Below are 26,472 nucleotides of genomic sequence, written 5' to 3' on the forward strand. Positions count from 1 at the left end.
TGCAAGTGCTTTATGTTTTTGAAGATTCATATGGATGCTTTTGCAAGAAATGCATTCCACATCATTTTAGATGATCAAGCTTGCACATTTTAATGTGTCTTTAGAGAATAGTCTATCAACAATTGTGCATTTAGCGCATTATTGAGTAATTCTTTGGTTTTTGCGTTAGTAACGCAGGAAGCTAAAGAAAATTCGGAAAACCTTTCGTGTGATTCCGAAGAATCCCACGAGCAGATGTAAAGATTCCTAAACCAGCAAAGGTTTGTGAAAAAAACGGAAAAAAGACTTTGTGGAGTCCCATAAAGATGCTACTGAAACCTCCAAGTTCCTTCCATTCAACAAACTTAGGTATGTGCACTAGTGTCACCTCCTTGTGCACTATATATAAACAAACTCATTGATTCATTTTCTGCAGAACAAGCAACTCCAAGAAAAAGACAACCCACACACACTGAAAAATGATAGGGTGGGATGACATTTACAAGGTAATAACGTCAATGTTTCCACTCTATGTGGCACTAATGTTAGGCTATGGCTCAGTGAAGTGGTGGCATATGTTTAATCCCGACCATTGTGATGCAATAAACCAGCTCAATTGCTACTTTATCATGCCTCTCTTCCAATTTAACTTCACAACTCGCGTCAATCCATATAAAATGAACTTCCGTTTCCTAGGGGCAGATGCCATCTCCAAAGCCCTAATCATCATAATAATATCATCATGGGCTAAGTTCACTACGAAAGGAAACTATCCGTGGTCAATCACAAGCTTCTCTTTGTCAAGCTTGAGTAATACACTTGTTGTAGGGGTGCCTCTTATTCGAGCAATGTATGGAACATTTGGTGAAAACCTTGTCATCCAATACTCCATTTTGCAATTCACAGTGTGGATTATATCCTTACTGTTGATGTACGAGTTCTGGAGTGCAAACAAATCGTTTGATGATTCGGTAGCAGTTACAACAAGGGATCTGGAAGGCAATAATGAAGAGGTTACCACACCTTCAAGACCATCTCTGCTTATTTTAATGAAGATTGTGGGGTTAAAACTCGCTAAGAACCCTAACTCGTATGCATGCATCCTTGGTCTTGCTTGGGCGCTAGTATCCTACAGGTAACTTAACTTGTTTAATTTGTAAACAGATTGAGTTTGTTTATCATGTATTATTATTATTCTAAATAGATTGCAATTGCGTACATATCTACTCCAGGTGGGATTTAAAAATGCCTAGCATTGTGGAAGGATCAGTATTGATAATGTCTAGAGCTGGTTCAGGTCTTGCCATGTTTTGCATGGGTGAGAGTTTTCACTTCCTTTCATGGCACATTACTGCATATTGCTAATCCGGTTTATAAAATTAGCATATCTCCTTCCTTTCTCTGTTCACATGAACTTAAAGAAGGATATGCTAAGCTTTTAGTATGTACATGCAGGATTGTTCATGGCATTACAACGAAAGATAATTGATTGTGGTGCAACCTTAGCTGCATTTGGGATGCTACTGAGGTTTGTGGTAGCACCAGCATCGATGGCAGTTTGTTCTCTTATCGTGGGTTTACGCGGTGATGTCTTATGTATTGCCATCATTCAGGTAAACTTAAAATCAATCTAGATCATTTACTCAACAACTGTTATGAGATCGGTTTTCTCAGTGGAGTTTTTCTTTACCACCAAAGAAATTACTTGTACTTTAATAGCTAGATTGTAGGATCAATATTTTCATATAACCTTAATCAAACAGTTTTTAACGTACAAAGCACAAACATATTTAAATATGGAGGAGCTTGGAGATAAACACAACAGACCACTCCCAACCAAGATTACTACATGGGTTGAACCAATTAATATCACTACATTTCGTACGTCTATTGATCCAAAGAAATGAGAAAACTTACACCTCATCCGCAATAAAGTTGTGTGAGGAAACCACCTCAGCACGAGCCTTTAGAATTCAGATTTTCCAAATAGCCCACACGCAGGAGAGGATTGCACCGTGAAGCAAGTAGCTTGAGGGACCAAGAGATGGAGATCTTTTGCCATGATAAAAAGGCAGCCGATACTTCAAATACTAAAGGATTCGAGGTTCAACACGTTCAAGATTAAGATCCAACCGATGGGAGTCATGGGACATAATTGAAAGAGATTGTCTTCATATTCATACTAATCCTCACATATTGAGCATAAATTTGAAAAAATGACAATCCCAGAAAGTAGAGCTATCAAATCGGGCAGTCGTGTCGTGTTTTTGTTTGACACGACACGACACAACAACTTTTGTACAACACAAACACGACACGACACGATGTCGTGTTTTTTTTCATTAACACGAAAACGAACCAATTAAAATACAACAACACGACACGATACGATAAAAATAATATTAGAGGTGTGTATGGAGCGGTTTGGTTCGGTTATTGATTAAAACCAAACCATAACCATTATGATTGGTTAATGCATTTTGGTAGTCATTGGGTAAAGGTAATATTGGTTATGGTTAATGGTTTTTATCGATTAACGGTTTTGGTTAATGGTTAATATTAGTTAACCATAATGTTCAAAATAATATAAACGACCAAAGTATTTTGGCATGAAAACTGAAAATAGAATACCAAAAAGTCATCGACCCCGATATTTGTAACCTAACTTATAGTAATAGAATAAAATGTGTACATTTAATACTTAGAGTGAGATAACACATAGTCACATTTAAAATCAAAAATATTCAATAAAAATATAAAACATTAAAAAAATTGACATTAATAATTTCATATATTGATAATTGACATTAATATTAAAATAAAATCAAACATTCATACACGTTCAATACGATTAAATTAAAATATTAAATAAAAGAGCCAAACATTCATATTATGTGTTATTAGATTAAAAAAAAAATAAAAAAATAAAATCAATCGCGTATCTACATTCAATGTGATTAAGTCAAAAACAATTAAAAAAATCAAAAAAATTCAAAAAAAAAAAAAATACATTCTTAATATATCACATAGTCAAAAAGAACAAAAAACTTAACTTACCTAGAAATCTTGATTATAAAGTCAAAAAATCCTTCGAATAGGACTATAAAGTCCAAACAATCTTTGAATAGGATTAACGATGTGAGAAGCCTTAGATTAGGATTATGAGTATGAAGATTAATCTAATTGTGAATAATGTTTACAAATTGTAGAATTAACCTATTATGAATTACAACATTAATTAATAATCTAACTCAATATATGATTGGAAGATTATGTGTGTCTGAGTGACCAGTCTTTGATGGTTTGATTGCTCGTTTGTCTCCTGATAAGTGAGGATTAATAGATTATATTTTCAAAAATTTTAATGGATCTTAAATAAGTTTGACTATATTATTTTATATATAATCTATACTTTATATATATATTAAAATATAAAGTTAGCGGTTCGGTTAATAATGGTTCGGTTAATTTATAAAACCCTAACCGAACCGTTAGTTATCGGTTAACAAAAATTAGAAACCGAACCAACAGTTTTTAAAATGGTTCGGTTATATCGGTTAATTTGGTTTTAGTTCGGTTTTTCGGTTATTACGCTCACCCCTAGATAATATTACATAACTATTAATGTATTTCATTCATACTTAAAGATATATAACATGAAAAACCCGACAACCATATGCTTAATCGTGTCAATTTCATGTCAATTTATGAACACGAACACGACACGACACGACATCAGTTTTTTAATCTTGACATGAACACGACACGAACACGAATTCATATTTTGATTTCGTCTCGATTTCGTTTCGTCTCGTGTATTTTTGTCGTATCGTATCATATATTGACACTCCTACCAGAAAGAATGTTTATTTCACTTAGAACTAGTGAAGAAAGTTTATGGGGTACAAACCAATAATGAAGTGTCGATAAACATCACCCAATCTGAGGCATCATCTAGTAGAAAACTCGATCATGGAGTAGCTGTTAATTTAAATCGAAGTGGTTGATGAATGCAAGCAAGCTCTAACCCATCTACCTCACTTTGTACCAAGCCCATATGTGTCATTGAGCCGTCCAAATCCAAATACTCCCATGATATAAGTGTCATAGGATTCTTCTATGTCGACCTAAAACACCAATACCTTTTTTTAGTTATACACCACACAACAAATTTCATTTAGAATCAAGGGTCCATATAAACACATGGCATGGGTTAGATGGAATAAAGTGTTAGCAAAGAAAGATAAAGGGGGTTGAGGAGTGGGAACCTTATTTTTCTGTTTGCAAGGGTTATGCTCTCCAAATGGATTTGGATATTCAAAATGGAGAATGATAGCTTGTGAGTTAGTGTAGTTAAAAGTATACATGGTGTAGATAGGGTGCTAAGTCCATTTTAGATTAGAAGATACCTTGTTAGCCCTTCGAAAGGGTTGTCTAGTTTCTTAAAGACAAAAACATAGATGTAACAGTGCTTATGTTAAAAAAAAACTTGGAGACAAGAAGGATACAAACTTTTGGTTAGACCTGTAGTATTGCAACATTCCACTAAAATCATTTGCCCTATAATTTGTGCTCTTGATTAGTAGCTTCATTCTACAGTAGTGGAGTATTACAATAGTGGAGATTAAGGATATTGTTGGAGGATGGAGGTGAGATGGAGCCTAGAAGGATGACATGACCATGTAAAAAGAAGTTTTGGAAAGTAATGAAAAGAGAAAGAGAGATACGTGCTAATGAACCTTTGAGGCAAGTGGGATAGATTGTTGTTCTTAAGTACCATTGATGAAAAACTTCTGGTTACTTCTTCTAACTACACCAACCAGATCAAGATGATTCCTAACGAAGTTAATATTTTGGTTGGTGACTGAATCTTGAGGGAATCCCCCAAAAAGACCCATATTGACAGAATGGGCCTTGACATTGACAATATCTTATGCCCCCTCTAGGAAACTCATGTGGATACTTCTAGTCATTTGTTTTTCGAGTGTGCCTTCGCTAAGGCGGATTCTTCTTAAGATCAACGTTTGGTGGAACTTAAGGTTCCAAATGGCACAAACAAGTCTATGAATCCATATCTATAAGATATGGGATGTAAGAAACTACATTATGTCAAACATGCTAAGAGGTTATTGTGACTTAGTATCATTCAACAATGTGCTTAACTCTTTCACTTCAATCTCAAGTAGAAGTAAAAAATTTCAATTTAGATTGGGGCTCTTGATTATGCTACCTCAACATAGATCATAGTTTTTTGTGATGCTCATTGTTTTGCAAGTTATTGGTTAGGCTTTTTTTGAAAGCATTAAAAACTATGGATTTAGTCTGTCATTATGTGCGATTTGATCAATCGAGTAAAGGTATTCTTTGTTCAAAACCTTTGGATCAAGCATAGTCTTACCCATAATACTACGTACATTGAGGCTTCATTTCTAAAATTAGGAATCCCATACCATTGGCATGTGAAGAAGTAAAGACTTGATACACATTGCAATCAAATGTTCCTAACTACCACCATTTGAATACTTAACCCTAAAACCTCTTTTGCAATTGGCATTAAAAGACCAAGAGTTTTTTCGTATAAAACGCATGAAGAAACGAGTTTTAAAATTCCAATCTTTTAGAAGTTTAAACGAGAAGGAATGTGATCCAGATTTAAACATTATAAGAAAGCATTTACTTTTCCTAAAATATTCCATCACATTCCTATACAAGATCGCTCCAAATAGGACTCCTCGATTGCTAATCATGAAAAGCTGTTGTAATGATTTTTTAGCTACTTAAGTATTATTGCCACAATTCAGTTTTAAGATGGATGGATAAAGTACCGATCAATTTGGTTAAGTGTTGGATTTTGACCACAAGGCCTCTCGTAGATGGATCACATCTCTAAGCCCGCACCTGCAAAAAATAAAATCTAGAAATATAAGATTTTATCCATGATGTTATAGATTTTATCATTTTCCAAAACAAAGATCCATGGAAACAATGATCATAGAAAAGAGTTAAGCACGCACCTTCAACCGATACATTACTAAAACAAAGCAGTTAATGGCAAACTTTTAGATTATTGCATTGATTATGGAGACCCATAATAAAAGCCCGAACATTAGTTCTTTTTATGAAGTGATCGGATCCCATTAAGACAATATTTGTGGTCAGAAAAAAAAAATAGTGATTACTTGCTAGTTGCTACCATAGTCTCCCATCATGCTTTAGGAATCACCACCCTGATTTTGCTAAAAATGCCATGTTCTTTTGTATTTTAGACTTCAAATTCCAAGGCCTTCATATTTCTTAGATGATAAGGACTTATTTCATGTCACCCATGTAATATTTTGTTCCTCCAAAGACCCTATACAAAATTTGATCCAAATCTAGAATAATCCCAGTATGTTAAAAGTTGAGAAATAATAAACTCTATAAGACTTTACAAAGTGTTAAATGACCCTGAATGGAGTGATTATGGGCTTTCTAATTGTATACATTCTCTTTGAATTTTTTGATGATAGAGATCATGGGGATGATATTTTTATTGAAATCCTACTAAGGAGGCCAATATAGGTTAGCGAAAATAAGAAAGCTTCGTAATTTAGCCGGCGCAAGCCATAGAAAGCACCTTTGTGGGATGTGTGTCAACACCAATAATAATGCTACTTTTTGACCGATCCACCTTAAGCGATGATGCTAAATAAAGAAACTAGTAATATGGGAAAGATTGACGGAATTATCAAGTGACCAATAACCCAAAAAAAGGTATCTTCCTCATATTGTAGTGAGATATAGAATGTTAATCAGTGGAAGACAAACGCCCTTGAAGAACCGTTTTCCTTTTCCTTATTCCAAAGAAAAATTAATGCCTTCTACTACTCAAATGGAAGGAAATGGGTTGACAAACCCTCACGTCATAAAAATTCTAAAGTTTGGGATCCATTTACTAGCGCTAAAATATGAGCACATATAAGGCCATTAGACATTCTATCATTGAAACCTATTTGTGTCATCACAGAGTCAAAAAAATCTAATATATTGAGTTAAAAGCCTTTTCGATGTCACTTTTACTATAAAGATCTTATATATATTTTATTGGCTAGGGTGATTATTTTAGGGGATGACTCGGATTGCTTATTTAAAAAAAAACTTAAGTTTTTTATTAAGTGTTTATTAGCTTGAGTGTCAAATTGAAGTTTTAAAAAACTATTTGGTTTAATTTATTCTGTAGCAAAACATAATAAATTGATAAATTAGTTTTTTTGGCAAATGGTGTTTTTATATGTAATTAGGAAATGACTTATCAAAAACTCATTATTTAAGTCAGTAAGTGCTTATGAAATATTTTTTTTATCCAAACATATAAAACTCTTTATTACTTGTGCCAACCCCTATTAAATCAGTAACCACCTTAAATAAGCAAACCCAAGCACACCCTTACTAAATACTAATGACCTTTCAAGACAGGGAGCCCATCTTGTCTAATTCCACCATAAGCTAGAAAAAACCTAGAAAATTATCAATTGGAAATCACCGATATGGGCATGACATCCAAACCAACCTCTCTAATCCTATGTCGTTTACATCTACTTGATATCCAATTATATGTGAATTAAACAATAAACCCGAATAGAAAATCTCTATGATGCTTATCCTTTCTAACAATTACCACATTTTGGAACCTCCAAAACACTCAAAGGCCACTCAAAGGCCAAGAAGAGTTACACCATTAAAACATTTTTTTTGTATTCTCATGAAAAATGTGGAGTCTGCAAAAGCATAAAGAGATTTGATGTTTTATAAAACCCTAACATTCAAACTTATAAATTAATATATGTAAATATCCATCCAAATGGAAGCCTAGTCCATCCTTATCCAAAGAAAATCAAACATACCCTAGGTGTTAAAAACATGACCAAAAATTATACAGAAAAAAACAACCTATACCATTATCGTTTATATACCTTTATATTTTTGTATAACAAAATGGAATTACATAGTTTGCCCTCTCTCTTTACAATCCCTAAAAGTTTTCATCATTTGATCACCAAAATTCCCTATCTACATGAGCTCATACTATAATCACTTTAATTTAGAACTTGAGGCATGATGAAAATAAACATTTGCTTGTTATATGCATATGTTTTATACAATACATAAACATTTATGATTAGTTTCCAAAAACATTTACATACACATCTTTCATACCATAATTCAGTCTCATCCTTACTAACAACATATGTAAGCATGGAGAATTTCATAAAACTCGGTGGTTCTTTTTTGTGGAGTCTAATGATTATCATTTTTTATTTTCTTATGGATTGGATTCAAATACAAATCATTTATTACAAGCATAAGGAAAATGCATATCAATATGATCCATATTTCCCCAAGGCATTTTCCTTGCAGGACCATGAGCAACTACCTTACGAATGGGTACTATCATCACAATAATACCTACTTATCTATTTTTTTAGAAATAACATCTAGACACCCCCTCTACAATCGACATATCCAATTTCATCCATATAATATGTAAATGAGAAAACATCACTTCCTTTTCATCATCAGTTCATTCTCATGTACATATTGCAATCATGTACATATAGGTAGGTAGTAGGTAGGTAGGTAGGTTCCGTTGAAATTAAAAATAAAATAGAGGTATTGAGATTCAACCTCAGCCATGTATTTCACATCTGCCACTCTAACCCTCCAGAATACCGGCACGACTTGCCTGGTATAATCATAAATGATTATACAGTATCGCACGTTCTTTTCTCCTCCGCCAACATCCCCACAACCATAACCGCCACCGCCATCACCACTACCACTACCACTACCACCACCTTTGACACCAATTGACCCCACCACAATCACCTCCGTTACTTATACCACCGTTACCTCTGTCACCACCACATTTTCTGCCATCAACTGTCATAATCATTTATGATTACTCAATCTGTGAACAGACATATATGTATAATCATTTATTATTAGGCATATACGTATAAATATGTATAATCCTATATGATTGTACCTCTCTACTATATAATCATTTATGATTAGGCATACGTTATTGCTGCCGATACACTTGAGCATTAGAGCGGAAAATGAGAAATATGTGGCTGAGGTTGAATCTCAAGATCTCTACCTTTTTTTAAGTGAACCCTCCCCTATATATATATATATATATATATATATATATATATATATATATATATATATATATATATATATATATAGGATAGCAAATATCATCTTGGAAGTGAGGCTTGTCTAGAATATCATCACAATAAACCTCAAACTTCCATATTTTGGTACTCATGAGTGTCACACAAGTCTCAACTCATCATGATCATGATTAAATTTCCATTCCAAAGCTAGAATGTTTGTCCCCGTTTCAAGAACTCCTTTCAAAATTCATTTCATGAATGCACATATATGACTTATATAAGGGACATTTGGGTAATGAACTCACCTCAAACGCGTCGATAGTCTTCTATCCTCTTCATTAGGAATAAGGATGCTCAAATTTCACCTATAAGACCGAATTATCTTTAAAATACTTACATAAGAAAACCTCACTACATAAATATCTCTCACTCATTACAAATAACCTCGGTAGAACACTCTTCTATCATGCCCTCACAAAGGAACAAAGAACACAGGGTATGAGTAAACCCTAAAAGATGAAGAAACCCTAACTTGTTTTTGAGAGAGATACTTGAAGTGTGTATGTGTTATATTTCTCAGTTATGAGAAAAATAACACAAAATTCACAATATATACATCGAGTTGAAACATGGAGAAAATCACCAGATCCAAGTAATATCCGACAACTTCAAGAAACGGATAAAACCTGCTAGTCAAACCTGTAGTACGAATGAAACCAGCCGCATTCCCCTAAAAAAATGTTAACAAATTTACCCCTTTTCTATAAAAATGATAACAAATAATATCACAATATATTTACCAATTAAACCTTTAGTAATTGTCACTAAACAAATACTGACCTGTAATATATAATGTTTACCAATGATAAGTTTGAGAGACATTTACATTCTTATTTTCAACCCCCCCCCCCCCCCCCCCCCAAAAAAAAAAATAAAAAAAATTAGATGGTGTACCAATTTTAGATTCTTTTTTCACTCTCTTTCTAAAGTCTATATTTTTCACATAGGCATAAGTATGTAAGTAATGTATTATTCGTAGTTTATAAGTATGTATCAATATGTATTTAATATATTTATAATTATTTTCATATTTTTTTATTTTGATATTTTGGCGCTTTGTATGCTCTAGGCGAGTGCTTTTGCTTAGCACTTAGCACTTTGGCTCCCAGAGCCCGTACGCTTCTATTTCTTTCGAGCAGTGTTGTAAAAATCCAGATTAGGTATCGATTAATCTCCGATTGTCACTAGGCGCTAGTCGACCGACTATAAGGCACCTAGTGATTAATATCTACCTACAAAATGAGCGGAGCAGTTGCACACAAAGAAATTTGAAGACATTGAATAAGTTTCATATCAATCGAAACCAATTGACGAATGATTAGTGTTGTATTAATCATATTCCTTATTATGAAAAACTTGTTTGATAATCCTGCAATAATCGAAACAACATCAAATCATACATATTCATATAACTCAATAAAGTCAAACTGTGATAACTTAAAAACAAGGTTGTAAAACATGCTCAACGTTAGTTAGTCAGTGGACTGCGTTAAAGACTTAATCGGTTAGGTAGGGATCAAATGGGGACCATAAGTTGTTAATTCATTAAATCTTAAAATAGGTTAATATGATTGATACAACACTTTCATCCCATTTTGCTTCTTATTCGACATATCCCAACTAATGATTACTTATTTAAAGATGGGTCACATAGATAGTATGAGGTATGCTTTTGAATACATGCTTGCTCCAAGTACAACATCTTTCTAACTCTTGTTATTGTAACGACCAAAAATTTCAACAAATTTTAACTTTTCAAAAACAACCCATTTTAATAATGTTACTACAAAAAGGTTTTCAATAAATTTATTATCTGAGTATTTCCAGAACCATATTATAAAACATAAACACGAGGAGCGGTACGATCACGCCTTTGCCTTGCCACGGTCTCCTGAAGAACCTGAAAAACATTAAACCACAACTGTAAGCCCGAAAGCTTAGTGAGATACCCCCAAAATACCAACCACATATACCATACACATATAACATTCACAGAACAGCCATGCATATCGGGTCTACTGTGTGACTGGTCCGCCGCACCGGCCAACAGTCCACCTGGTCCACCCTCCGAGTCTAGCCATATACATCGAGTCTGCAGTGTGATTGGTCCGCCCGCACCGGGCCTTCAATCCACCTGGTCCACTCTCTGAGCCTCGGCACGACTGGTACGCCCTCTTGGGGCCTACAGCCTATCCGGACCGCTCCCTGGGCCTTCGGGACAACCGGTCCGCCCTGGGTATCTTGGCCTATAACACAAAGCAGGACCCGCCTCAACCCAATTCCAATCCAATAACCATGTACACATAAACATATAATCATATAACAATTCACAGTCAACAAGTCGATCTAGCAGATCACATAACATATCATTATCCTACCCAGGATACCGACCTAACCAGTCACTAGCATAGCATCATCCTACAATACAGGATTCCGATCTTAACCAGGTCTCTAACATATACCATCCTAGCTACCAGGATGCAAACATATCAAAGCAATAACATAACAACCAATACCCGGATCTCAATCCGATAAAGGGCCAGCCTTGGTGCCTTAGACCCTGTTGATATAGTGAGGATAACTCACCTCACGATTGCCAAAACTTTGAAATGAAGAAGCCGATTCCCGAATCACCGACTCACCGAAAATCCCGAACTAGCCATCATAACAAAATAATCATTAAGCCAAACATACATCCACTTATCGGGCCAAGGCCAAAGTCCAGATCTTCTACAAAGACCAATATTGGCCCAATTTACTAAATTGGGCCCTCCTCACCAAATGGGCCTAGATCCAAGGTCCATAATAAGTAATAATTGAGCCCAAAATACTCTATCCATAATTTCCAGTTATGGCCCATAAATCCAACAGCCCAATAGCAGCCGAAAATGGAAATCCAACAGGGGGAGTACCCTGGGCGTACCCTCTCTGGTACGCTGGGCGTACAACATTGATTCGCAAAGGGGATCGGGGTACTTACTCTCTACGCGGGGCGTAACCTTGTGGCTCAACAAAATCATACAACTGCTTATTGACTTAAGCTCTTAAGCCTAAACTTCAGATCCTTAGGCCAAATATGCCTAGGATCCATAAAGTCTCGAACTTTATCACTCGGGACGTCCATAAAGCTCTTAATCCAAAGTCTTAATCCATTAAGACCTACTTATCTCACACATGGAACAACCACAACCCTTGGGACCTCATTTTTCTCACTCAAGACCTCTCCTAAGGTCTGAAAGGACAAATAATCTTGACCAACTCGAAATGCAACAAGATGAGGACTTTTGGGACAAGAATGATGTCAAAGCTTCACAATACATAGATCTACACAACATGAATGTCAAGAAGAAGCTTTATACCTCAAATAGACTCCAAAGGATGATGTCTTCCCAGATCTATAAGCTCCAATCGTTCCTCTCCTTCTTTGACAACTTCTCATTTCTTCTTCTAGCTTTTCTTTTGCCAAAATAAGCTTTCCAAGGCCAAAGACACCCAACAATGGAGGTGGGACGGCTATCTAGGGTTCCTGAGGTTAAGAGAGTGTCTATGGAGGCTTAGGAGGGAACCATTATGTTCCTTATATAGTGGTTGCCCTTAAAATTAGAGTTTGGGAATTTTAAGAGTACGTTGGGTGTACCTCTAGTACACTGGGCATACTCGTCCTTGCCCCCCGCATTTCTTCCCTCACTACGCTGGGCGTACGTCCACCTTACGCTGGGCGTACCCAGCCAACTCAAACATGCATGCATGCATGCATGGGACCTTTTTCTCTAATTACCCCTAAGGAGGTATAATTGGTATCACCTTCGAAACGCCATAAATCCTCAACTCTAAACCCGCTCTCAATAAACTTTACATTCACACGAGGGTGGCGAGAAGCCCTATGCTTCTATCAACACACTCACCAGATCAAACCTTCTCGGATAAAACCTATTTCCCGCAAAAGGACCAAAATTACCCTTTCTCTTAAATCTCAGGGACTCATAATTAAATACTTTAAGAACGGGGCGTTACAATTCTCCCCCGCTTAAATTAGGCTTCGTCCTCGAAGCCTGCGGCTACTCAACTCCCGAACTACCCCCGTAATGCACCACCTAGCATTCACTGGACCATGTTCCTCAAGACACGACCATCGAAACCCGAAACCCAACTTTCCCTTTCTTGCTGACAGGATGACACATGCTTCAGCCTTAGAGCAATTCCCACAAGTTCTCCACCGCAATCTCGTAACCACACTGAACTGGCCCTAGCATCCTTGGGTTGGGAAAACCCGATACACTGATGACACCTCCCAACATCCTACAGGATGAATTTCCACCACATAAATCAAATCAAACTGGAAATCCAAGATTCCATCCCTGTATTCCTTCCGAGCCTCAGCAACCATCCAACCCGGATGTGATTCTAATCATAACTCTACACTACTGCTTTCACTTCCGTGAACTTACACTCCCTCTCGGGGCTACATTCCCTTCCTTTCCCTTACCAAGGAAACCCACTTGGCTGCCTCGACACTTCCACAAGTGCACCGGTGCTCACTCAAAACTACATCGTGCTATTATAGCATAACCGCTATCCTATGCACCACACATACTCTGGATTCGCTCGCGAAGACTGCCAAGTCCCTACTTGAGCTCCCACCATGATCAATACCCAGGGCCAGACCTTCCAACGCTAACGTATCGCGACATACTCAATCCATTTCCTCGCACCGATCTAACGACAAATACAGAGTCTTCAGCCTGACTGGACGGCCTTACCAGGCCTTCAGTCAAACTGGACCACTCTCAAAACGTTCAGCAGACCTGGACCGCCCTCCAGGGCCTTCAGTCTGGCTGGACCGTTCTCCGAGCCTTCGGCCTAACTAGTACACCTACCGGCCTTCAGTGTATCCGGACCGCTCGACTAGCAATCAACATTCTGAGATACTCCTTCCGGAGGCTACTCCCATGCATACTATTCTATCCATCTAGGGGTTCCGAACTCTACCTCCATCCTACATACTCAGTCCCTGCCCGATCCCAGGCCTTCCACAATCAATCACCCTTGGTCTGTATCCCGCCTCGCACGCCTGCCACTCACTCATACCAGCCTACGCTTTTGGCTGGCCAAAACACTACTGAATCCCATGCAGCTAAAAGACCTCTCATACTCATCGATCTTTTGGAGAATTCTCCAATTCTCCCCCACTTAGAGCACTGACTATCAACCACCGGTCACCATTGCCGACCTCCCTCAACAAACCTTCCCGACACAAACACTTACACGCGAACAGATTCCCAATAACACGAGCAACCTTCACAAATCACACATCAATACTGATCATCCCGGCTCGAAAGAAACTTGATCTTCAGCTAACCACTCCTCAGACCGCAGATGCTACCCGATATCCAAACCAACACCCAATTCCCACGAATAACCGTCATGAATCAATGAATAAAATACCGAAAACCACACAACGAGACTAGAAAATAAACAATACCCCACAATAATCATAAAATAATAAGATATCAATAAGAACATACCCGCAGCTGCATCCAGCACTGCCCTGACCTCCTCCGTTGTAAGCTGGAAAGCACGACCCTGAGCCCTTGGGGGCTCCGCTCCACCCTGACCTCCACCTGTGATTCTCAATGTGGCCGGTGCTGGACCCTGCACTGGTCCCGCAACAAGCTGTGGATAGTTGACCCTCAAGTGCCCAACCTGATGACAAAGATAACAGATCCTCAAATCCCGACCTGGGGCTGCCTGCCGATAATCCCCCGCATAGTGCCCCTCCTTTCGGCACTTGCGGCATGCACCACCGAACCGACAAACTCCAGTGTGACCCTTCCCACACTTCCCACAAGTGTGGCTAATTTGATCTCCTAATCTAGAATCGACGGTCTTAGGGCGTTTCGGCGCCGATTACGATTGTACCGGAGCCTGCCTCTACTCTCGCAACTGCAACTCAATCTCCAACTCCCGCCACCTGGCGGCCTCCTGCAACTCTAGCAGGGTCTCGCACCTCTGCGTAGACACGAACTTCCTGATATCCCTCTTGAGCAACTCAGATATTGTGACATCTGAGCCTGCTCCGAAGCAAACTCGAGGCAAAACATCGCCCTCTCAGTGAACATCCCGGTGATCTCCATCACCGACTCTGAATCCTGCTTCAGCTCAAGGAACTCCTGAGCCAATCTCTCCCTCTCAACCCGCGGAACATAACGAGTGTTAAACATCTCTCGGAACTGATCCCATGAAACTGCATCCCTCTTTGCATCTGAATTTGACCCCGTGGTCAATCTCCACCAATCCTTCACCCTAAGCCTCAACAGGTTCAGAGCACACCTCACCCTATGATCAGCAGGGCATGAACATGTAAAGAAACACCCTTCCACGTCTGACAACCATCTCATAGCAACAATCGGGTCCTGAACTCCATCAAAAGTAGGGGGCTTCGTATTATCGAAGTCCCGATACTGGAAACCTCTACCAGCTCCTCCCCATGCCGCTGCTACCGCCGCTGTATCTGCCGCGGCAGCCGTCTCTGTGAGAGCCGCATAACGCTTATCAAAATACTTAACTATAGCGGTATTGATTGACCCAAACAGTTCCGAAAGCTCAGCCTGGAACAGCGCAACAACCTCATCATGCAGGATCTCACGAATCCTAGCATCCAACTCGTCTGTGCTCATCTGACCAATAACCTCAGGCGGTACTGACCCGCCCTGACCTCCCTTACCTGCTCCCGATCCTGACCCAGATCCGCTCCCAGCATGCCTCGTGACCACCATACTGAAAAACACCACAAAATCTCAGATACTTCCCATTAACCTGGGAACCAACTCCCAACTCAACCCTAGAGGTCATGGTTTCCCTGATACGCATATGGGTCCTGTGCTTTCAGTAGTACGGGCCCATACTACCTTCCACACCTACCCATATTTGTATAAAGTACTACCACAACACCCTAGTGACAAATATACATAACAAGCGCTCAATCCTCACTCCTAGAGGAACACTGGAATTCTCATACCAAAGGGAAACCCTAGGCTAGCAGGCATCATAAAACAGGCAACATTATCATGAAATCCTGAAGATCCCTAGCCTAGTACTAGCATGTTGTTCTATCAAAGCTCGAAAACAAATATCATGTATGGTATTTTGGGGTTACTTACTGGCTCCGACTGATCGTACCTCCGCGTCCTCCTTTTACTTAATTTGAAAACCATTTTAAATTCTCTTTTAAAAACTCTCCTTGATTTGAGATTGTATTCACACGAATGTTCCTCCAATTCACCCAAACCAAGGCTCTGATACCAACTTGTAACGACGAAAAATTTCAACAAATTTTAGCTTTTCAAAAACAACCCATTTTAATAATGTTACTACAAAAAGGTTTTCAGTACATTTATTATCAGAGTATTCCTAGAACCATATTATAAAACATAAACACGAGGAGTGGTACGATCACCCCTTTGCCTTACCACGGTCTCCTGAAGAACCTGAAAAACATTAAACCAAAACTGTAAGCCCGAAAGCTTAGTGAGATACCCCCAAAATACCAACCACATATACCATACACATATAACATTGACAGAACAGCCATGCATATCGGGTCTACTATGTGACTGGTCCGCCGCATCGGCCAACAGTCCACCTGGTCTACCCTCCGAGTCTAGCCATATACATCGAGTCTACAGTGTGATTGGTCCGCCCGCACCGGGTCTTCAATCCACCTGGTCCACTCTCTGAGTCTACAGTATGACTGGTCCGCCCGCACCGGGCCTTCAGTAGGCTTGGTCCACTCTCCGATCCGCGACACGTCTAGTCCGCCCTCTTGGGGCCTATAGCCTATCCGGACCGCTCGCTGGGCCTTCGGGACAACCGGTCCACCCTGGGTATCTTGGCCTACAACACAAAGCAGGACCCGCCTCAACCCAACTCCAGTCCAACAACCATGTGCACATAAACATACAATCATATAACAATTCACAGTCAACAAGACGATCTAGCAGATCACATAACATATCATCATCCTACACAGGATACTGACCTAACCAGTCACTAGCATAACATCATCCTACAATACAGGATTCCGATCTTAACCAAGTCTCTAACATATACCATCATAGCTACCAGGATGCAAACATATCAAAGCAATAACATAACAACCAATACCCGGATCTCAATCCGATAAAGGACCGGCCTTTGTGCCTTAGACCCTGTTGATATAGTGAGGATAACTCACCTCACGATTGCCGAAAATCTGAACTAAAGAAGCCGATTCCCGAATCACCGACTCACCGAAAATCCCGAACTAGCCATCATAACAAAATAATCATTAGGCCAAACATACATCCACTTATCGGGCCAAGGCCAAAGTCCAGATCTTCTACAAAGACCAATATTGGCCCAATTTACTAAATTGGGCCCTCACCAAATGGGCCTAGATCCAAGGTCCATAATAAGTAATAATTGGGCCCAAAATACTCTATCCATAATTTCCAGTTATGGCCCATAAATCCAACAGCCCAATAGCAGCCGAAAATGGAAATCCAACAGGGGGAGTACCCTGGGCGTACCCTCTCTGGTACGCTGGGCGTACAACATTGATTCGCAAAGGGGATCGGGGTACTTACTCTCTACGCGGGGCGTAACCTTGTGGCTCAACAAAATCATACAACTGCTTATTGACTTAAGCTCTTAAGCCTAAACTTCAGATCCTTAGGCCAAATATGCCTAGGATCCATAAAGTCTCGAACTTTATCACTCGGGACGTCCATAAAGCTCTTAATCCAAAGTCTTAATCCATTAAGACCTACTTATCTCACACATGGAACAACCACAACCCTTGGGACCTCATTTTTCTCACTCAAGACCTCTCCTAAGGTCTGAAAGGACAAATAATCTTGACCAACTTGAAACATGCAACAAGATGAGGACTTTTGGGACAAGAATGATGTCAAAGCTTCACAATACATAGATCTACACAATATGAATGTCAAGAAAGAAGCTTTATACCTCAAATAGACTCCAAAGGATGATGTCTTTCCAGATCTATAAGCTCCAATCGTTCCTCTCCTTCTTTGACAACTTCTCCTTTCTTCTTCTAGCTTTTCCTTTTCCAAAATAAGTTTTCCAAGGCCAAAGACACCCAACAATGGAGGTGGGACGACTATTTAGGGTTCCTGAGGTTAAGAGAGTGTCTATGGAGGCTTAGGAGGGAACCATTATGTTCCTTATATAGTGGTTGCCCTTAAGATCAGGGTTTGGGGATTCTGAGAGTACGCTGGGCGTACCTCTAGTACGCTGGGTGTACTCGTCCTTGCCCCCCGCGTTTCTTCCCTCACTACGTTGGGCGTATGTCCAGCTTACGCTGGGCGTACCCAGCCAACTCAAACATGCATGCATGCATGCATGGGACCTTTTTCTCTAATTACCCCTAAGGAGCTATAATTGGTATCACCTTCGAAACGCCGTAACTCTTCAACTCTAAACCCGCTCTGTGACATCCCCATTTTCACGGCCAGAAAAGACCGATTTTGTTTATGCTTTATAAAAATCAGAGTACTTCATTTTATAAAAAGGTTGCGGAATTTGTTCCCAGAAAAACACGATAAATACGTTATTAAAACATTTTCGAAGAAACGTATTTTTATTCATTTAAAACGTTTGGGATGTCATCGTTAATACAGAAACATAAGCATAAACAGAACTTACATGTATTTACACTAGTGATCTACATCTCTTTAAATCTCTCAGTGTAAAGTGACTTCGTATCAACACCTGTGATATAAATAAACTGAGTGGGTCAGGTTGGGAAACCTGGTGAGTACATAGGGTTTTCAACCCACAATAATATAATTATTATGTTCAATCAAAGAATCAACCCAATTACCCATCCCCGTTATCTTTTTTTTTTTACTCTTTAAGGATTTATCCTAAGAGTCATCTATTCTTCATTCGTTTATTCCGAAGTCCCTTACTTCCAGGGTTCTAGGACTGGCACTAAATCCATAGCTGCCAATGTTCGTTCATAAAGCACTAATTCCATAGCTGCTATAGTCTATTCATCGGGTACTAAATCCATAGCTACCAGTCTTTATCTAATAGGTACTAAGTCCATAGCTACCAATGTTCAATAGGTACTAAATCCATAGCTACCAACGTCTAACAGGTACTAAGTCCATAGCTACCGGTGTTTGTCCCATAGGCACTAAGTCTATAGCTGCGAATGTATACTCACATCATCTTCTATCTATCATCATTTATCTACCCATCATCATACCCAACATATTCGTATATATAAAATACGTATACAGTTTAAATCCTTTAAAACATGTATAAAACGTTCATCCAGCATAGACAGCAAGTATTCGGATAATATGCACACATAGCACGTAGTTTATATAAAATACTTCATATCTATGTGTAAGATGAAAGAGACTATGCACTCACAACACGTAAATTATATAATAAATACTTCATATCTATGTGTAAGATGAAAGGGACCATGCACTCACCTGAGAAGGTGGTGACTCGGTACTCGGACAGCGCTTCGTTTACTTTAAAATAATTTCTTTCGACGAAACCTAGTATTATCACCAATAGATTTTAGTCTATTATTCGCCGAGACTAATTAATAGTCTAGCTATTATTACTATTATATAAACGTTAAAAAAATACTTATATAACCCATAATAATAGCCCAAGTATTTATTATATGTTCTTAATAACGTTAATATAATTAAATAAAAACTATATTAAAAATAGCGTAGGCGTAGCTCACTTACAACGGGTTTTTATAGAAAACCAGGTTTTGCTTGGAGCAGCGTTTCCGAGCCGAAAAGCTCTTCTTCTCGGAGCCGTCGAGCACTCCGGGGCTTCCGCCTCGTGCTAGGGAGGTTCCCTAGGCTTTTCGGGGGATTTCGGGGCTAGAGAGAGGTTCTAGAGAGAGAGTAAAGAGAAGAAAGAATGGGAAAGGTGTGAAGAAAATGAGGGTGGGAGAGGTGGTATTTATAGGGTGAAAATGGCTGAACTTGGTGCCACATGTCACCATCTAGTGGCAAAACTTGGGGAGAAAGCAATGGCCAAGATTGTGCCACATCACCCATTTTCGCACAACACACTTCCGACTTCTAAAATCCGTAACTTTCACATACGACCTCCGTTTTTGACGTTCTTTATATCCACGCGTAGGTAAAAATAATATCTACAACTTTCATTTTGACTCCGTCGGCTAATTCTCGACCGATCTTAAATTTAACAGTACGAGGCGTTTAGACTGTTAAATGACCGCAAAGAATTCGTAACTCCTTCATACGGACTCCGTTTTCGTCTGTCTTTTTACCGTTGAGTTCCTATTAATGAGATCTTCAACTCTCATTTATTTCACGTAAGCCAAAAACCGCTCGAACTAAAATTCGAGTTTCGGGCTGTACACTGCTAAGCCGAATCTTAGAAAAATCATAACTTCCTCATACGAAGTCAGATTTGGGCGTTCTTTTTATCGACGCTCTTAGTTTAACATATTATACGACTTTTGTTTAGATTGCTAAGGCTAAAAAGTCTTCTATCGTAAATTCACTATTTACGTCTTCCGGTGTTGTGCCGGTTTTGCCGTAAAACTTCGGCGGGCCATAACTTCTTCGTTATAACTCGGATTTCGGCGTTCTTTATATGTACGGAAACCTTGTGAAATATTTTAAAACTTGGTTAAGACTATTCATTCTAAATAATCTTTTGTCTAAAAGACATTTTTGACCCCTATTGCCTCTAAATTGACTAGCCCGGATCTGCGGGCGTTACAATTATCTCCCCCTTAGAATGATTACGTCCCGGAATCATCAACGAAACAAGGATCGTATAATGACTCCATACGTCATCTCTTCATCCTAGGTAATAATTATAACTTCTTTATTCCTTCAAGTCTATCTCTTAGACTTATTGACTGTAAGCAGTACTTGATCGTGCACCTGCTCTCTACCTCATATTAGACTCCAAATTATGACCTATCATCATGTGATGTACGTTTAGACTCAGGTCTCTTAAATTCTAAAATAGACTAAGCCTTCCTTCATGTTCTAATGTGATATAATCATACTTTAACATGTAGCATTTCTAGCTACCAACGAGCGCGATACTTCTATTGATCGCTTTGATTATTAATCGTTTGGTTTATGTCGGACTCTATATCAAACTTGGTTCTCTGAACCACGTAACCTACTCATCGTAGTCGGACTCAAGGTGATATGACCACTAGGGTCGGGATAACAACAATCTTCTTAGTCATTACCGAAACAATGGTAACGGCATACTTGAATAAAACGAAATCAATTACTGGCTTCTTGGTAACCTTGTGACTTTCCCTGATCCAAGTGTGAGTCCTGTGCTTCCGGTAGTATAGGCCTCTACTACCATTCACACCTACTCATACTCGTCCCAAGTATTGTCCCGCAGTCTCTCCAAGTCACCATACAAGAAAAAAAACAACTTAACACATCAGATAACAAAACAAAGGTTTCATATTATTTCTTGAAACGATTACATATGTGTTTAAGTTCACCCTAGACTATGCCTCTAATAGGCTACATCATATGATTCTATGGCTACATTATAACTCGATCCTTGGATGTCAAGCCGTCATTCCTGAATCCTCGCATTGTCATCTGCTTCGTCTAGGATCATATGAAATGCTCTTGCCTTCGGTTTTGGCGGAATGTTTGGTTTTTCCGCCTCTTTCTTTTTTGGGCAATCCTTAGCAACATGCCCTTCTTCACGGCATTCATAACACACCCTTTTGCACTCGTTGGCGTAATGTCCGGTCTTCCCACACTTGTAGCAAGTCACTTCTTCGCTACATTTCCCAAAGTGATTCTTTTTGCACTTCTCGCACCATTTCACTTTGTTTCCTCCTCCGCTAGACTCCTTTGAACCAGACTTGATCTTCTTATTGGGCCTCGTAGATTCCTCAAACTTCCTCTTTTCGCCAACCTCAATCTTGTTGGCAGCTCTTCCCTTAATCATATCTTCCACATACTTGGCAGCCCAGATAGCTGCCTCCAGAGTAGGTGCCTGACGCACTGGCACCGCGTACTCCCATGGAAGTCCCTTTGCGTACTTGTCGATTTTCGTCAGCTCATCCGGAACAAGACGCAAGGCAAACTCCATCTTTTCTGTAAAGTTGTTCGTGTATTCATCGATTGACATGCTTCCCTTCTTCAGGGTTAGAAACTGGTTCTCTAGCTCAAGCAGGTTTTGAGCTGAGCAGTACTTTCGTTTGAATTGCACCAGAAATTCTGCCCATGTCAGTTGCAGGGGCTCATTAGGGCTCAGAGTCTTCCCCAAGGTATTCCACCAACGTACAACACTTCCTCGAAACTGACGCACTGCAAATGTGGTCTGTAGCTTCTCTCTGCAACCGCATGTCATGAAGGCTAACTCCATCTCCGAGATCCAATCCATGACCCCGATCGGATCCTCCTTTCCAGTGAAAGTCGATGGCTTGCAAGTCAGAAAATCCTTGTACTTGCATCCATTCCTCTCGACTTCGTCATCTTGGTTGTTTTGTCGAACTATTGGTGGGTTGACTTGACCAACAGTCCCACTGTAGTTTCCTTCCTCAGTCCGCCCTTCGTTCAACTCGGGCTGTTCGATCTGAATAGTGGCTTCCTCACGATTTTGCTGGAGCAAACATCTAGTTTCCTCCATTTGACGATCCAACATCGCTTGGATCATCGCTTGCACTCCGGCCATTGGGACTGGCTCAGCGGCGGCTTCTATCACCGGTATTTGCTCAATCACTGGGGGTTGGTTTCTGTTCCCATTTGCATTCATGTTTCCACTACGGGTTCTTGCCATCTTGATCTATACACCGAATAAGGTGAATCTAGATCTTTACTTAGGATTGATGGTTAAATCATCCTTATCACTCCGAAACGTTTATATGCTAGTTCTAATATCGTAGTCGTACGTTTAGAATCCTAAACACATAAGGTTTCCAGATCCGGTCGGCAACAGACCATAGATCCGAACAACTAACAGCATATCAGGCACAAGTATTTAGCACATAAAAGCATTTTAGGCACAATTCCTAAAATAATCTAGTGCTCACACCTCACAATCATCGCTTAGCATTCTAAGTTTAAGTCTAGAAATAAATCCATATTCCTAGTTCGCTTAAACTAATGCTCTGATACCAACTGTGACATCCCCATTTTCACGGCCAGAAAAGACCGATTTTGTTTATGCTTTATAAAAATCAGAGTACTTCATTTTATAAAAAGGTTGCGGAATTTGTTCCCAGAAAAACACGATAAATACGTTATTAAAACATTTTCGAAGAAACGTATTTTTATTCATTTAAAACGTTTGGGATGTCATCGTTAATACAGAAACATAAGCATAAACAGAACTTACATGTATTTACACTAGTGATCTACATCTCTTTAAATCTCTCAGTGTAAAGTGACTTCGTATCAACACCTGTGATATAAATAAACCGAGTGGGTCAGGTTGGGAAACCTGGTGAGTACATAGGGTTTTCAACCCACAATAATATAATTATTATGTTCAATCAAAGAATCAACCCAATTACCCATCCCCGTTATCTTTTTTTTTACTCTTTAAGGATTTATCCTAAGAGTCATCTATTCTTCATTCGTTTATTCCGAAGTCCCTTACTTCCAGGGTTCTAGGACTGGCACTAAATCCATAGCTGCCAATGTTCGTTCATAAAGCACTAATTCCATAGCTGCTATAGTCTATTCATCGGGTACTAAATCCATAGCTACCAGTCTTTATCTAATAGGTACTAAGTCCATAGCTACCAATGTTCAACAGGTACTAAATCCATAGCTACCAACGTCTAACAGGTACTAAGTCCATAGCTACCGGTGTTTGTCCCATAGGCACTAAGTCTATAGCTGCGAATGTATACTCACATCATCTTCTATCTATCATCATTTATCTACCCATCATCATACCCAACATATTCGTATATATAAAATACGTATACAGTTTAAATCCTTTAAAACATGTATAAAACGTTCATCCAGCATAGACAGCAAGTATTCGGATAATATGCACACATAGCACGTAGTTTATATAAAATACTTCATATCTATGTGTAAGATGAAAGAGACTATGCACTCACAACACGTAAATTATATAATAAATACTTCATATCTATGTGTAAGATGAAAGGGACCATGCACTCACCTGAGAAGGTGGTGACTCGGTACTCGGACAGCGCTTCGTTTACTTTAAAATAATTTCTTTCGACGAAACCTAGTATTATCACCAATAGATTTTAGTCTATTATTCGCCGAGACTAATTAATAGTCTAGCTATTATTACTATTATATAAACGTTAAAAAAATACTTATATAACCCATAATAATAGCCCAAGTATTTATTATATGTTCTTAATAACGTTAATATAATTAAATAAAAACTATATTAAAAATAGCGTAGGCGTAGCTCACTTACAACGGGTTTTTATAGAAAACCAGGTTTTGCTTGGAGCAGCGTTTCCGAGCCGAAAAGCTCTTCTTCTCGGAGCCGTCGAGCACTCCGGGGCTTCCGCCTCGTGCTAGGGAGGTTCCCTAGGCTTTTCGGGGGATTTCGGGGCTAGAGAGAGGTTCTAGAGAGAGAGTAAAGAGAAGAAAGAATGGGAAAGGTGTGAAGAAAATGAGGGTGGGAGAGGTGGTATTTATAGGGTGAAAATGGCTGAACTTGGTGCCACATGTCACCATCTAGTGGCAAAACTTGGGGAGAAAGCAATGGCCAAGATTGTGCCACATCACCCATTTTCGCACAACACACTTCCGACTTCTAAAATCCGTAACTTTCACATACGACCTCCGTTTTTGACGTTCTTTATATCCACGCGTAGGTAAAAATAATATCTACAACTTTCATTTTGACTCCGTCGGCTAATTCTCGACCAATCTTAAATTTAACAGTACGAGGCGTTTAGACTGTTAAATGACCGCAAAGAATTCGTAACTCCTTCATACGGACTCCGTTTTCGTCTGTCTTTTTACCGTTGAGTTCCTATTAATGAGATCTTCAACTCTCATTTATTTCACGTAAGCCAAAAACCGCTCGAACTAAAATTCGAGTTTCGGGCTGTACACTGCTAAGCCGAATCTTAGAAAAATCATAACTTCCTCATACGAAGTCAGATTTGGGCGTTCTTTTTATCGACGCTCTTAGTTTAACATATTATACGACTTTTGTTTAGATTGCTAAGGCTAAAAAGTCTTCTATCGTAAATTCACTATTTACGTCTTCCGGTGTTGTGTCGGTTTTGCCGTAAAACTTCGGCGGGCCATAACTTCTTCGTTATAACTCGGATTTCGGCGTTCTTTATATGTACGGAAACCTTGTGAAATATTCTAAAACTTGGTTAAGACTATTCATTCTAAATAATCTTTTGTCGAAAAGACATTTTTGACCCCTATTGCCTCTAAATTGACTAGCCCGGATCTGCGGGCGTTACACGCTCTCAATAAACTTTACATTCACACGAGGGTGGCGAGAAGTCCTATGCTTCTATCAACACACTCACCAGACCAAACCTTCTCAGATAAAACCCATTTCCCGCAAAAGGACCAAAATTACCCTTTCTCTTAAATCTCAGGAACTCATAATTAAATACTTTAAGAACGGGGCGTGATAGTTATTTAGCTTTATTCTTATTTGTTTAGGCATGTACGTCTACATGCCTAATGTAGCCAAACACTAGAAAACAATCAACATACTGCTCAAAAAAATTTCTCCAATATCTATCACCCTCCAATATTCCTAAATTTGGATGAAGTAGGTTTTCAATAACAAACCTCCATTGATTGTAATCGCCATAAAATTTGGGCACATATGGTGCTTGAAAATTGTTAGTATAAATTAATTTGAATGTCTAAAGTAGAAAAATATAACAGAAAAGTCCATGTGTATGTTACCATTATTTTAATAATTCACCTATATCTTCCTCCATTTTCATCTTGTTTGAATTGACTGTTTTCATGGTTTACAGGCTGCGCTACCACAAGCCATTGCGTCTTTTGTGTTTGCTAAGGAATACCAACTTCATACGAATGTGCTTAGCACAGCGTAAGTTCATTTACACTTCCATTTCATAAATAATGTGATAAATTAAAAATAATGTTCAATTAATTTGATCTCACAGTTGTACAATTTAACATCCAGGGTCATATTTGGCACAATTGTATCCATTCCTGTGCTGATTGCATATTATGCTGTACTAGACGTCTTAGTAACATAA

General features: G+C 38.9%; 1 protein-coding gene across 1 annotated transcript; it reads left to right on the plus strand.

Moving 5' to 3' along the window:
* Nucleotides 1-437: 437 nt before the first annotated feature.
* On the plus strand, nucleotides 438-26,472 carry LOC145010241 (auxin efflux carrier component 5-like). Its single transcript, XM_078968806.1, has 5 exons — nucleotides 438-1,114; nucleotides 1,212-1,297; nucleotides 1,435-1,592; nucleotides 26,224-26,300; nucleotides 26,397-26,472. Exons 1-5 carry the CDS (start codon nucleotides 459-461, stop codon nucleotides 26,470-26,472), a joined length of 1,053 nt encoding a protein of 350 aa, XP_078824932.1. The 5' UTR covers nucleotides 438-458.

The sequence above is a fragment of the Lactuca saligna genome, chromosome 8 (genome assembly GCF_052625555.1).
Source record: "Lactuca saligna cultivar CGN05327 chromosome 8, ASM5262555v1, whole genome shotgun sequence".
Classification (NCBI taxonomy): Eukaryota; Viridiplantae; Streptophyta; class Magnoliopsida; order Asterales; family Asteraceae; genus Lactuca; species Lactuca saligna.